The 14,421-nt window shown below is 42.9% G+C and overlaps 5 protein-coding genes across 5 annotated transcripts; 1 reads left to right on the top strand and 4 right to left on the bottom strand.

Moving 5' to 3' along the window:
* Positions 1-905: 905 nt before the first annotated feature.
* AOL_s00054g903 (uncharacterized protein) lies at positions 906-1,652 on the bottom strand (the record flags this gene model as incomplete). Its single annotated transcript, XM_011122219.1, has 1 exon — positions 906-1,652. The coding sequence occupies one exon, from the start codon at positions 1,650-1,652 to the stop codon at positions 906-908; it is 747 nt and encodes a 248-aa protein (XP_011120521.1).
* Positions 1,653-3,329: 1,677 nt separating this feature from the next.
* Positions 3,330-4,824, bottom strand: AOL_s00054g902 (uncharacterized protein; the record flags this gene model as incomplete). Its single annotated transcript, XM_011122218.1, has 4 exons — positions 3,330-3,443; positions 3,557-3,829; positions 3,968-4,294; positions 4,438-4,824. The coding sequence occupies 4 exons, from the start codon at positions 4,822-4,824 to the stop codon at positions 3,330-3,332; spliced, it is 1,101 nt and encodes a 366-aa protein (XP_011120520.1).
* Positions 4,825-8,040: 3,216 nt separating this feature from the next.
* Positions 8,041-8,619, top strand: AOL_s00054g901 (uncharacterized protein; the record flags this gene model as incomplete). Its single annotated transcript, XM_011122217.1, has 2 exons — positions 8,041-8,385; positions 8,458-8,619. 2 exons carry the CDS (start codon positions 8,041-8,043, stop codon positions 8,617-8,619), a joined length of 507 nt encoding a protein of 168 aa, XP_011120519.1.
* Positions 8,620-9,061: 442 nt separating this feature from the next.
* AOL_s00054g900 (uncharacterized protein) lies at positions 9,062-10,665 on the bottom strand (the record flags this gene model as incomplete). The annotated part of the gene is made up of 2 exons (XM_011122216.1): positions 9,062-9,972; positions 10,062-10,665. The coding sequence occupies 2 exons, from the start codon at positions 10,663-10,665 to the stop codon at positions 9,062-9,064; spliced, it is 1,515 nt and encodes a 504-aa protein (XP_011120518.1).
* A 723-nt stretch (positions 10,666-11,388) lies between these two features.
* Positions 11,389-13,034, bottom strand: AOL_s00054g899 (uncharacterized protein; the record flags this gene model as incomplete). The annotated part of the gene is made up of 5 exons (XM_011122215.1): positions 11,389-12,250; positions 12,333-12,621; positions 12,693-12,749; positions 12,814-12,891; positions 12,989-13,034. 5 exons carry the CDS (start codon positions 13,032-13,034, stop codon positions 11,389-11,391), a joined length of 1,332 nt encoding a protein of 443 aa, XP_011120517.1.
* Between the last annotated feature and the right edge of the window lie 1,387 nt (positions 13,035-14,421).

Raw genomic sequence — 14,421 nt, 5'->3', positions numbered from 1 at the left:
TTTTTGGTATAAAGTGATTTCTTCTTGATAAGTTTGATAGATAAGATTTAGTAATGAGCGTTATGAAGTTTAACTATCGATCTGTTGTAACGTTACCTTATAACATTTTCAACTGCTGCTTTATAGTCTTCCAGTTCGGATGGTGTTGATGTTGGATTTTGAATAGTCTAAACCAGACATTTTTGCGAAGATGGCTTTGAATATGTGCATATGTTTTATAGATGATGTTATTTACTTTGTTTGATTTTTTTCTTGGAGGGTCACCTTAATCGTGAGTATGGCCAGAGAGGTTGGGTACATATCAAAGTATAGTAGACATACTAGATATAAGCAGATGTGGTTCGCCCATTGGCCTCAAACCATTGTAATATCTTTTGTAGCACTCTCATAAGTTATTCTAGCGTGTATCAATAAGTGGGTGGCTGAAATAAAAGGGACCGAGATCATTTAAATCAGGTTTTAGGCAATTGAGAGTATCCTAACGTTTCCATTTGCTTTATAAACATTTTTATTGGCGGGTTATCCTTTCAACAACTACAAACATGCAGAAGGCTCTAGTAAACCCGTGGGAATTGGCAGGGCTTGTAGTATTTTCTGGGACAGTAGTATCTAAATTGCAACAAAGCAAATTTTTTATTAAGGAAAAAAAATAGGGTATCGGGTAATGGCAGAAAGCATTGAAGGTCGATAGTGCGCTGCTTGTTCGCATTGGAGTGTTGAATTCAATGATTCAACAATAAAAGTCAGATAAAACGGACTATGAGGTATGAAAAGGTTTATCTTGATAAGACGGAATATTCGGTCTGTGGCGTCAGTGCCGTTGGTATTAGCTCCGTCATCAGAATATCAACTGTCTGTGCTATTTACGTACTTGTTGGATGTTTAGGACCTGCGTTCACACTGATTCAACGAAAACGTCTTCCTGGCACAGTGAGAGGTGTACGAGATGATCTTGTTGGCAGGTACGCCTGCATTGTAGTGCCTTGGTGCATGCGAATTTTTGCTTTGCCCAGAACTGGTGGTTTCCTCCACGAGGCGTCGCAAAACCCGTTACACCTATGCCTCTGGAAGAAAGACATGATACCGTCCATCCCTAGGTCTGCAGGACCACAGTTCTGGGCTCGGGACATGATGACTGGATCGGTCAAGACGAATCCATCGTTGTATATACCACCCTGGAGATCGCAAAGCAGGAGCTGTCCACCAGAATTGTCGTAGGAGAAGTGGCTAAGCGATTGCAAGGCAGCAGCCCAACCTGTAGGCTCCGATAAAGCCCAACCAGAATTGCTATTGAATTTCTCGAAGTTTTGAATCATTGGTTCGATTAAGACTTTCTGACCCTTCTGGGGAGACCGGCGGCCGTTATACTCCCAGATTTCTGGAGTATTTAAATAAACTTCTTGGTTCATGATACCAACTTCGTTGAACTCGTCAATAATTTCTTGGGATTTGGCGCAAATATTCATTTCTTCATCGAAATAGTGGTCTTCGACGACACAGCCAGACTTGAATTCTTTTGCGACGCAAGGTTGACCTTTCCGAGCACCGGCAGTGTAAGTACCAGCGTACACATACTTGAACGTTCCAGAGCCGTATAGCTCAGAGCGATCGATTGTTGCCCTTGTTGAATTGTTTGTTCGGGAGTAGGCCATTTTGCATGAGAAACTTGTCGTGCCTACAGCGATTAATTAACCTTTTTCGATTCTTAAGGTCGGTATCGCGATTGATCTATTGAGCTTGCTTTTGTCAACCGGCAACCTATACGTACGATGATAACAGGGATGATATGAGTTAGGGACCAAGATGAAAGATGCAGTGTTGTTGGAATGGAATACTTACGAGACGAGGAAGAGTGAAATAGCTAGCTATGTCTCCAGCTCTTGCAAGACCGGAGAGCGCTAGAGCTCAGTATGATTGATGTGTATGTGAGCTTAAATGGGTTGGGGGCTTGAGAAGGCGTCTTCTTTGATTGACTTTAATTTTCAATTTTTTTTAAAAAAGAAAGGGATCTTTCGCGTTCCTTAAGTAGCAGAGCACCTCCAGGAGATCCCACATTAATTATCATAGAACACCCTTTTAGATTTTTGAATTCTTAGATCCAGCCCCAAATATGCATTGCCTTCGAATGTCTAACCAAATTAACTTAATTGTGCCTGCAGGCACCATTTGTCCACCATGTTGCATTTTAGCCTATCAACACGAAATCCCTCAGAACTTAGATTATATTAGTGAATGCATTAATGTGCTATCCGATTGGCAATAATTGAGTCTATTCTTGTCAAAAGCTCCCACGACTACTAGGTTTGTGAGAGTCTTTTCCGCTCCTAGTTTTGGGACATTTTCTGATATTCTGACGCCCTATTCCGCATAGTGGTGTATCCAGTCGGTCAATCGGTCCTTTCATCACATGGGATAGCTATACTAACCGCGCGAAGACGTCGTACAGCCATCAACCACTAATATGCTAAAAACGAAACTATAGATCGGATTATATGCAGTCCCAAAATTAAAAGAAAAAAATTTAAAAATTACAGAGGTTCCAAGCTCAGTTAAACATGAAAGCTGTGGCAATCATTTCAATCATGTGTTTGTATCTCATGCGCATGCGACTCCAAATTTAAGCAAGCTGCACATCTTCAGTACCTATTTTATAATAATATTGTTTATAATTTAGTTTAAAGAGAGAAAAAGAAAAAATAAGAAGAAGAGGAGCAGGAAATCAACTAATAATCTTTCTAAACTCCTCTGGCTATTGATCCAGGGTAATTCCGTTATGGATGATTGGCACCCCTTCAGGATTTCTTTTCCAAGATAGCGTCTTTAACTTCGTGATAGCATCTTCTAGGCGGGTACTCGAATCAAGGTCCCGAGAAATATACATAGCCAACATCCCTGCAACGGTTGCCTCTGCTAAAAATTGTTGAAGACAAAAAATAAAGTTAGCCAATGTATATTGTAAAATTGTTGGAGTAATAATTCATGCATATGCAAATGGATTACATCAGGTAGTGATGATTTTTGAAACAATGCAAAGGTGTTAAATGAATACCTATCGATGTACCACTGACTGGCTCGACAAAAACATCGGCGCTTGTGTGTCCGTACGCCGAAATCCCTTCCGATGGGGCCCAAACAAAGTTTGGTATTTTAGTGTCGAATTGCCACATGTTCAATCCATTTCTGTCCGTGCCCCCAACAACTACATGCCTGAGTTTCGGTGCATCTAAACCCAGCCTTGAAGGGTAATGGATAATAGGATCACCCTGGAAGGAAGAATAACGCTGTTAATTGACATCGAATGTACATTTGAAGGTACATAGCCTTATACACTAAATCTCCCTCAATATATTCGGTATAAGTGTAGAAGTCGAAGGCTTAGACTGACTCACCGGCTTGTCGTTCCCTGTGGATGAAACCACGATCACATTGTCAAGATCCATTAACTTGTTTAAAATCTCAACAAAGGGTTTTGCTACTAGTATACTGTATCCCCCTCTTCTAGAAGCGGAGAATCCCTATCCCGTCGGCCTAGACCAAACTGTCATGCAATACTTACGATACACGGTATATCTAGGTCCACATAGCGATTTATGATGTTGTCGTACGTATAGAGAAGCGCCCCGAGTTGTGAGAACAATGTAACCGAGCTACTGCCCTCTACTACGGATGTATATACTATCCTTGCCCTTTGGGCTATACCAGCGTGTTCCCCCGCGATCTTATCTATCATTATACTACCGTGATCGCCGGCATCCTGGATATCGGTCAAAAAGTCAAATGGTGGGGCGCCAGCACTCAAGACCCCGTCAAGTTTTAAATTTCGGAATTCCTAGTTTAACATAGTTGTAATATTAGCATCGAATCTGAAAGGGTCAGTTTAGCATGCTTAAAATAAAGCCATAACGCTGGGAAAGTCTGATTAATTATTAAGGAATAGTTAGCATCACGAAGTATCGATATCGCTTACATCGTTGTTTAGATCGCCATAACCGTCCACAACATAGACCACAACGCCTTCACCAGGGTTCTTATAATGGAAATATGTTCCAGAAATCTTCTCACTCTTTAGTAGTGATGTATCCTTAGGCGCGGATAATGTCGGGAGACCATCCCATGCACTCTCAAGGGTGACAACCTCGTCATCTTCTCTTTTTGTTAAAGACTTGCGCTTTTTCTGCCCACGCCGCACCCTTCTGAGCCGTTTAGTATTTTCGTCGACATCTGGGGCGCCGAAGTTTCTTTGAGTCTTTTCCTCCGTCACATCAATTTGGAGATCGACTACACAATCGTCGAACTATTATAGGATTCCAGCATCAGTATATACAAAGAAAAAAAAACCAACTTTCGAGATCTTCTGGGTCGTGTACGGAACAGTAGTTAAATCTATGAGGATGAGTACCTTGGGGCACATTCCACTCCCATACTATCATAACTTACAGGCCATTCGTGATCCTTAGACTCTAAATACCCATCCAGATCGTCCTTTAAATCCTCAAGCAATTCAGTATTTGATTTCTGATTAAACTCCGCCATCCTAAGCTTGAATCCATACGCCCAGATACCGAGCTGTTCGCTCTCAAGCCTCATTAGAGAAAATTTTCGGGGCGGGGATAACCAATCGCCGAGATTACCCTGTAAGAACCCTTTATCGAGGTCTTCAAATAGACCATCGTTATTGTTCCTGAATGCTTTTTGGACAATACAAGTTGTTCTCCAATAGATAGATACACCGATCTTGAGTTTCTGTGGCTGTGATGAAGGAGGGGCGCCGAGAACGGGAAGGAATAAAAGAAAATATGAGAGAATGAAGTCGAGAACTAACATCCTGCGGCTCAAAGCTGTTGTGTATTAGTAAATTTACGTAAAATACTGTTAATATATTCCTAGATAAGGCTTGATATCATGATCATGAGATCAAGATTGTGCATGAGGGGAAAAAAATAAAATAAAGGGAAAGTAAGCCAATAAATTGACGTGTATATACATACCAGGAAAGCGGTAAGCACACGGCGACAAAAAGGGGGAGAATGGTCGAATAACCGAACTCTATAGCTATAGTGAAATATGCGGCGTAACTTTATAGATTTACTAGGGTTACAAGAACAAAGGAACGCCCTCTTACATATATATACGTACAGCGAGGATAATATCACGATTACGAGTCAAGATTCCACAGCCTATTTGCACATGAACCAGCTACCTCTCCAAGAAAACCTAAGGCATCTTTAAAACAGATGCGAGAAACTACTGCCGCAGCTAATAACATATTGCGCCTCAGTGTATAGACCATGGAGGAGCCGAACTAAGCCGCAGATTAAGTTCAGCTTTGCTATATAGTCTAGATATTTTTTTAGTGGTATTCAATTAAGCATGAAGACTTTACTTAATTTCGTACCTCGAGGCCGGTTGGCTGCAAGGTACCGTGTGCTCTTCAATCCCCGCTAAATGTTCCTTTCCTAACTCTATAGCTATAAAGAAGAGTACCAACTGCACTGTTTTATCGCATTATATTGTGGTTCCAACGTGTGACGAACTGCCGCGCCGCATTTCAACTTCAAGGAGCCGGGGCGGTACTTGGAAGCATCAAGATTGATTACATATATGCGTACTATCACTGGTCTGCAATGCAATAGGGATATAGTGCACGAAGCCGGGGGCTCTGACTTTGTTGCATTTTGACGCGGCACAACTCGAGAAAATATTGGAAACTCGCTTTAGACGTTATGGAACTACCTAGGTATCTACATGATGATTAATGGTAGACTAGGCTGCATATGCAACGTGAGTTGCACTTCGTGGCTGTGAATGATAACATATTCGATACATATCCGGAACGCCCTCTAAGTATCCATGCTCATTGATGACAGTACTCGTTGGATATCAGAATCGATAACTACCTATGTAAATTGGATTTGAGGCGTGAACCACAATACAACAGTTATCGACAAGATATCATTGTGAATAGTACCATCTGGATTGCTTTTCCAAGAAAGCCCCCCGAAAAATAAATCGCATTTTGAGCGGGGTTTGCAGGACTTTCATATCTTTTTAAATATAAGTTGCTAACGCCCTAGACACTGTCACGGCGGCTTAATATTAATACGTGTTAGTATTCCGCCGACCATATTAGCTAGGCGAGAAAGCTATTTATTCAAAGAACCTTAAGTGTGTAGCAAACTAAGAAAGCTATACCCGTATTAGGAGTCGACTTATCTAATTCAAGGTATAGCTTCTAGTGTCCACCCGATCGAGTGACACATGGGCAGGTAATAAATTGCTCCTAACTATAGCTGCATTTTAAATCCTGATACAGCGGCGTAGCATCGATATCATGAAGTATCTCTAAAACTGGTACTTTTATGAGTCTAGAACCTAAACTTACTAGCTTTGCAGAATGAAGATATGAGCTCTACTATAGTCTCAATTAACAGTGCATTATCTCAAATGCAATAGATTATAACCTTCCATAGAATTCGAAATTGAGGCACGAGCAAATATTAAATCACAAGTGTACATACAGCGCTGCCCAACTCTGCATCAATAATTAACTCTAGTTAGTTAGAACTCTGCCGCTCTCCCGCAGGACACCACCTTTTTTTTTTAAAAAAAAGAGGCCGCTTTATAATTTATGATTCCTATTCCACAGTTACACAAGCAAAATGCACAAATCGAAACCAGCGCGGCAAAGCACCTGCACGCGGGGACTCATTCCAACAAACCATGCATGGTACCCTCCCTCGCTCCCACCAACTATATACGAAGCACAGGACAATCAATGGATGCATGTATTAAAAAGAAAATGCACGTTTACGACATTATATTAACACCCGCACACATGATTTCGAGAATACGAGCCGCCTGACTACGGCACCATTGCAGCTTTCTAACGGAGTGACCGTTGGTGTGTGTGTGCTTGAAGTATAATTATTTTTTTCTTTTCGAATTATATATGTAGTATTAAGAGGGCTCGCGAGGATGAGGCTGGGCTTCTGAATACGAAAGAAACATTCGTATATTGACATGATCATGATATCTATGTATGCATACGTCGATATCTACTGGCCTTCAAGTATATAACCCCCCAAAAAGAACCCCCTAAAATCTTAAGAATAAATAATATTAATACAAATCCCTCTTCCAATTCCCTCGTCAATCAAATTTCCGTCAACCCAGCAATTCGATAGGCATTCCAATCAGCTGCATTGACCAAGAAAAAAAACAAATAACGCCGGGCTATTCCCAAATAGTCATTATCTTGTTGGATTTTTGTTAGTTAGGCGAGAAGCAACCCGGGGAACGACTCCCAAGATCTAGAACCCCTCTCTCCCTCTTTCTCCCTCTCAGTTTAGGCATTTTCTAAACCCAAGGTGGGTTATAACTGACCCGGTATTCTGGTTGTCGCAATCGAAATTTGTGCTACCCGCTCAGCATCTTTACTGCGCATAGATATATGGCCAATTAAAAGTATTTTATAGTTTATAGTTTGGCGAATGTCATCCTGCCACGAGGAAGCCTTTCCTCCCTTCCTTCCTTTCTTTCTTGCTCTCTTTCTGTTTTCCTCTCCAGCTTTTCGTAATTCTTTAACTTCTATTATCGAGCGTTAGCATTTATTACTCATGCATCGACCTAGCTAATTACAAGCTAAGCGAATAATATATATTTATATTCCAACTTCACCAGCCCATTGCATGCTTCCCCTTTCTACACCTTGGAATTCAATTATTCATCATTCATTAGTTAACCTCTTTAAATCCTATCAGACAATCATATTCCCTACCAACTCAGCTACACCAATATCGATCTCCACCAGCCTCATATAATTATAAATAAAATCACCCAGACGAAAGGAACTAAACCCGGATTTCCACCCCCAACCCTTCTGAATTTCCATCCCATATATATGTAACAAGAATATACCTATATGTATAGATACAAAATCTAGTCCGTTCCCAGACCTCACAAATTCAAAGTCCAGAAGGAAGGGTAATAGCAACTACACTCGAACCGCATCAATTGATTAACGAATATTCGGAAAAAGAAATGCCCCGCTATACCTGCCACCACGCCCTCCGCCTCCTAACCCCCTCCAAAATCCGCCTGCTGGACACCCACCACCATTTCCACACAACCCACCTCTCAGCCACCCATCGAATCTGGGATCCCCCTTATCCGACATTCTTGTCACTTACACATACCCAATCCGAGTGTTTCGAGTTAGACAGCGGCAGTGGTGGCCGTAGCAGTATCCATCATAATTACGACAGTGACAGCAGTATAATCACAAGTTACGAAGAACAAAAGGAATGGAGGGAAAAATTAATAGGGAGGAGATTAGTAAATGGAGGAAATGAGAATACTGCGGGTAAAGACGGTGGGGATGGTAAAGTAAGTTAGTTTAATATCTTAAATTATTTTATATAAGTATACGGTGTCGGATTTTATTGATAAAATCAATAGATATTCGACGTCCAATCTCTCCCCGCGGGTAAAGATCCAAATGGTCCAACTTGTACAAGAATAATAGGACCTTTGAAGGGTATGTTCTCTGATATAGTGGAGTCGCGGTTAACCATCCATGTGGATGAGAATGATATTGTTTGGGATGTTTATATTGGATGATATCTAATATCGAGTACTATCGTATTCCAAAAGGATTGAACATCGATACACCGATTGCGAATCACTTTTTATAACTTTACTGCTTTTATATGTTTAATACGATACAGGCGTTTTTGGACAAGGAGTTCGCGGCCGCGGAATACATATCATTTGGGGATTTTCTGATTTATTTCATTATCAATTTCCTAATATCCATTTGAAAGACGCCATCTCTCTTTTCTTTTGTATCTCTCATATAGCTATTTAGATCCTCCAATTCTCAAAGGTTTCGTTAAAGTGGAGTAATTTTAACCTGCCCTCTAGTATGCCGAACTAGAACAGCCAAAATCTAGAATAGCTATCATAGTAAATATCCCTTCGCTCTCTCCAAATACACGCCACCCATCGACTAACCCATATAACACCAGTCACCCAAGAGAAGGATAAATGAAATTCACTCATCTCAGTAGTACCCAGAAGACGTAGACCCATCCTTCCCATGAACCTTCTCCCACTCCTTCACCGTCTCAGCAGTCCACTCCCCATTCAACCCCGGAATAACCCATTTACACTCGAGCAACATCCCATCCACAATCTTCTGCATCTTATCCCTCCACTGCCAAGCATAATTAGCGGCGCTAAGCTTACTAACCTCCTCATCCGTCAACTGAATCGCATTCCCACCAACCAAAGTTTCCACAAATCTTTTCTCCGCTCGAGGCCACCAAGTCTTCTTAAACAAAGTTGCCCTCTTCTTCCTATGACACTCAGAATCACACTCATGAAGATTCGACAAATCCTCTCCAAACTCTTCAAGCCACTCGGGTTCCTTCTGCAACTCGCAATCAACTTTTCTAAACCCTTCGGCGATAGCAGAGGTACGCCCGTAAAGCTTCCCGGGTTCTTCAAGTCTCTTATACTCCCCTCTCTCCATCCACTCCTCCCCGATATCCTGAATTATCAAAGTCTCCAACATCCGATGAACAACCTCGGCAGGGCAAATAAGGAACTCAACAGTCCCAGCGTACCATTTTTCCCGTCTAACGCTAGGCCCGGATTTATAATACGCATATTGGGAGTATCGATATCCCATACCCTTGATGATCTGGAGAATTTCACTAGACATATTTCCTATCGTTTGCTTGGCGTATTCGATCAATTTGGCAGGGCGACCATCACGGGCGATTTGAACCGGGGTAGTTAGAAGTTGCCCCTCGAGCTTGCCGGGTTTGTAGAAGTACAACAGATCCCATTCACGGCGGGGGTAGGCGACGTGGTGGTAGGCCGATGTGGGGTATGCATACGCTCCTTTAACGTATTCGTGAGGGATAGCAGAGATGTCGATGTTGTTAATAAAGTAGAGTTCATTTGCAGCTGTATAAAAATTCCAATCATCAGTCCGTTAGCAATTCCACGTCTATAGATAACAACTACGGTAAGAAGATATATATAAAAAAACATACCAATCCCCAAATCATCCCAACAATCCAAACAAGTCTTCTTCTTAAACGCCATCCCCGGAATAGCTCTAGCCATACACTTCTCACACCTCTTCCTCCTCTTCCCGTTCTGTTGATTAACAATTGTATTCTGATAAGCCCTGTTCTGTCGATAATACCCCATATCCCATCTACACATCGAATGCGGTGCCTTCGACCATTTATACCAAAACAAATGATTCGAAGATTCGAACAATATCCTTCGGAAGAAACTACAGCTGTTAGCCATAGATCGGATATCTCGAAAATGTGTGAGATTGTAGGCAATGTGCTCGACTAATTCGACAGGTAGCTTTTGGAACGGTGCGACGGTGTTGGCTGGTTGTCCACGGATTACGTGCAGTTGTTGGAGGTCTTCGAGGGTCCATTGTGGTGGTTCTTCTTCGATGAAGAGATCGATGAAGGACGGGTTGAGAATTTCATCTGGATTGTGGGCGCTCTCGGTGACCTTCTTTGTGCTGGGATTCTGAGGGTTGTTCTCTTTATCATTGTCAATGTCGTTGTCGTTGTTGTTGTCGTCGAGATTGGGACCGGCTTGTGTAGCCTTGGAAGCGAAGCCGGTTGCCATTGTTGTTGTTGTTTCCAATCCGGCCGGCGATATCTGAAGCTACAAGCGCAGCTCCAACAATTTGAGCCCAATGAGATTCAAGAGTAAAGGAGTGAGGATAGAAAAAGAGGGAGAAAATAAAAAACGAAAGACTGAAGCTTCAATAGTTTATATAGCGCTGCACCGATGTCTAGGAACTTTAACGTTAACGGGGCCAAAAGTGCAGGAAGATGAAGCTGATATGTTGTTCTGTGGTGTTCCAAGCTGTGAGGGGCAGCTGCCAGTCAAAGCTAAAATACAGTCAGAGCTAGTCGACGGCTAACTAATTGGGCGGAGTGAGGGGTCCCCAGCATGTTACAGATAACTAACTCAGATAGTTACAGTGGAGGATCTGGTCAGGTCCAATGACTCAAGATGGCTCTGGTTTCGATTCGCCCGGCAGATAATTTCATATTACATGATATCCACATTGGGGTTCAAGTTTACATTGATCACTCAAATACACAATATGGAGGGACAGTTTGAATGAATTGGTCAACTTTTGCTGTGTCTGTACACGCAGCTAATAGTTATTATCATCATGCATCTGTGCAGCATGTATGTAGGTATGTAGTCAAGCTACTACAAGAAACGAACGTGACCAAGCCGTTGTTATTAATAGTAATTAAGGAAATTAACCCACACGGGCAAAAAAAGTAGCGACTGGCCTCCAACCCAAGCTAGTCAAGGCAAAGTAATGCGCATCTACAAATTCCTGGTCTTCCTGAAGTTATCACCAGCATAGATCGCCAATTCTCCAAGCTCCTCCTCAATGCGAAGGAGTTGGTTCAACTTAGCAACACGCTCCGAACGGCATGGAGCACCGGTCTTGATCTGTCCAGCACGGAGACCAACAACAATATCAGAAATAGTAACATCCTCAGTCTCACCGGATCGGTGGGAAACCATGACGCCCCAGCTGTCGCCGAAGGAGTCCTCAGCGGCCTGGATGGACTCGGTGAGAGTACCAATCTGGTTGACCTTGAGCAACAAAGCATTGCAGCTCTTCTGCTCGATGGCGCTCTTGATACGGGTGGGGTTGGTGACAGTCAAGTCGTCACCGACAATTTGGATATCAACACGTTTAACAAGCTCGCTCCATGCCGACCAGTTGTCCTCAGCGAAGGGGTCTTCGATCGAGACGATCGGGTACTTTTCAATAAGCTCGACGTACTTGTCGGCAAGCTGTTGGCTGCTGATCCACTTGGACTTGTCCGAGTTCTCGTTCTTGAAGTCGAGATCGTACTTGCCGTTCTCACCGGACTCGTCAGCCTCCTTGTAGAACTCAGAGGAAGCAACATCCATAGCGATCTTGACCTTGCCAGTGTAGCCGGCCTTCTCAATCGACTCAGTGATCAAGTCAAGAGCCTCCTCTGGGGTTCCAATATCAGGAGCAACACCACCCTCGTCACCAACGTTTCCGGCGCTAAGACCGTACTTCTTCTTGGTCAGAGACTTGAGGATCTGGTAGATTTCAGCACCAGCTCGGAGAGCCTCAGAGAAGGTCTCGACACCGGTTGGGGCAATCATGAATTCCTGGAAGGCAAGAGCACCGCCAGCGTGGGAGCTATCAAGGAAAGAAAAGAAAATTATTAGCACCACTCCACCCCATTACCGTTAATGATGATAGAGTAATTATTTCAACATACCCTCCATTGATAACATTGAAGAATGGAACTGGAAGAACATATGGCTTTTTCGAGTTGGTCAAGTCGGCAATGTGGGCATAGAGTGGGACCTTCTTGGCAGCGGCACCAGCCTTCGCGACAGCGAGGGAGACACCAAGAAGAGCGTTGGCACCGAGCTTGGACTTGTTGGGAGTACCATCGAGGGAGAGGATGAAGTTATCGATGGCCTTCTGGTCGGTGACATCGATGTTCTCCTTGATGAGAGCGGGTCCAATGGTCTCATTGACGTTCTTGACGGCGGTCAAAACACCTATTTTAGACTGTCTTAGTAAGGATGTAAGACCGGAAGGCGGGGCAATGGTTAATAGTGGGGCAACACACCCTTTCCACCCCACTTGGACTTGTCCTTGTCACGGAGTTCCAAAGCCTCGTGAATACCTATTTAATTATTTTCAACTTAGTATATAATGTAGATAGATAGGTAGAATGGAGAATAGCGTACCGGTGGAGGCACCGGATGGGACAATGGCTCTGTGGAGACCGGTGTCGGTGACGACGTCGACTTCGACGGTGGGGTTACCTATGATAATGCCGGTCACGTCAGTATCAGTCCATTGGATTGTTTAACAGTTGAATTTTTAAGAGAAAAGAAGGAAAAGAAAAACGGATAAGCATACCGCGAGAGTCGTAGACGGAACGGGCGTGAACCTTAGTGATAGCCATCTTGATATTTCTATATAACCAAATCCATAATATTAGCCCCTCATCTTTGATGTCGTCATAGTCTATACCACCCCTCCACCACCACCACTAAATGAAAGAGAAGAAGAACAGAACATACCAGTAGAAGTATCTCAATGAATGTATGTTAATGGTAATGCTTATAATAAATACCAATGAAGGATATATGAAGCAGTAGAGTTAGTAGTGATGCTGAGGGAAGAACAGAAAGAAAGAAAGAAGAGAGAGGGAGAAAGAGAGAAAGAGAGAGAAAAGAGAGGATGGGATGGGATGGCCAGGTTCACTTATAATAAACTTTTCCCTTGACGACGACCCCTCGAATTCGATTGACTGAGAGACCGGCCGACCGACCGACCGACAAGACTGCAGGCAGACTAACATTAACAGAGCTACGGCCTCCGTTACCATGCACAGACCACGACAGGCATCCGTCCCTGGCAATTGGGTGGTTCCTTCTGTTACTATTACCATTACTCTACTCCATCACGCTGCTTGAGGCTTAGTCTCGAGGGATATAATTGTATTACGCCAGTGCCTCCTACCAGGTACTTTTGTACAGAATATGTATGTAAGTTCAATACAATCGCCGTATAGAAGCATAGCATCACCTCAAGTTGAATCCTATATATTACAGGCTGTGATATTCCCAGGGAGGAACTCGCCAATTAGACCACAGCTAAATCTTTTGAGTCTCGTCTCTCTCAACAAATTACCATTAGGGATTCGCCGATGCCAAAAAAAAAACACAGGACGCTTTCGCCTCAAAAAAAAAAAAGTATATTTACTTTTATTGGGAATGATGTCCTGCATATAGTCTAAAGGCGTATTATATCCGTTTCTTGGCTGAGTGGGGGTGTTCCTGTAAGTACTACTTAGATATCTATGGAGCGTACCGTTCATGGCGCGATATCGCTGTTGAAATTAATGCCGGGCGCGGAGTTATTATATTACAACCCCAACATGCTGCAACATTCTAATACAACTGCTGCTATATAAATCATGATATCATCAATCCTAAACCTTCAAATTCCATAAACTTCAAGAAGACCCCAAAAAATATCGTGATATCACCTGAAAGAAAAAAAAGAGGTAAGAGAAGAAGAAAAATAGTAAAAAAGAAACCCCTCACTTGCCTCATCATCACCATCCCGATCCATGTCCCCGCCATCCCGTTCCCCCAGTTTTATTACCGTAACTCCCGATCCACCTCGGCCTCATCCCCATCTGCCCGAAAAGCGCATACATAGTACATCCTCATAAAAATCACGCTCTGCCTAGTCCAAATCCATAGCTTCCACTTTCTCTTTATCAGATCCGTAGACAAAAGATCCGTAAGAAGAAACCGTAAAAGCAAAGAAACCCAGTCAGC

This window comes from Orbilia oligospora, assembly GCF_000225545.1.
Source record: "Orbilia oligospora ATCC 24927 unplaced genomic scaffold scaffold00054, whole genome shotgun sequence".
Classification (NCBI taxonomy): Eukaryota; Fungi; Ascomycota; class Orbiliomycetes; order Orbiliales; family Orbiliaceae; genus Orbilia; species Orbilia oligospora.
Note: the sequence above shows the minus strand (reverse complement) of the source record. Positions and strands in the feature narration are given on the sequence as shown.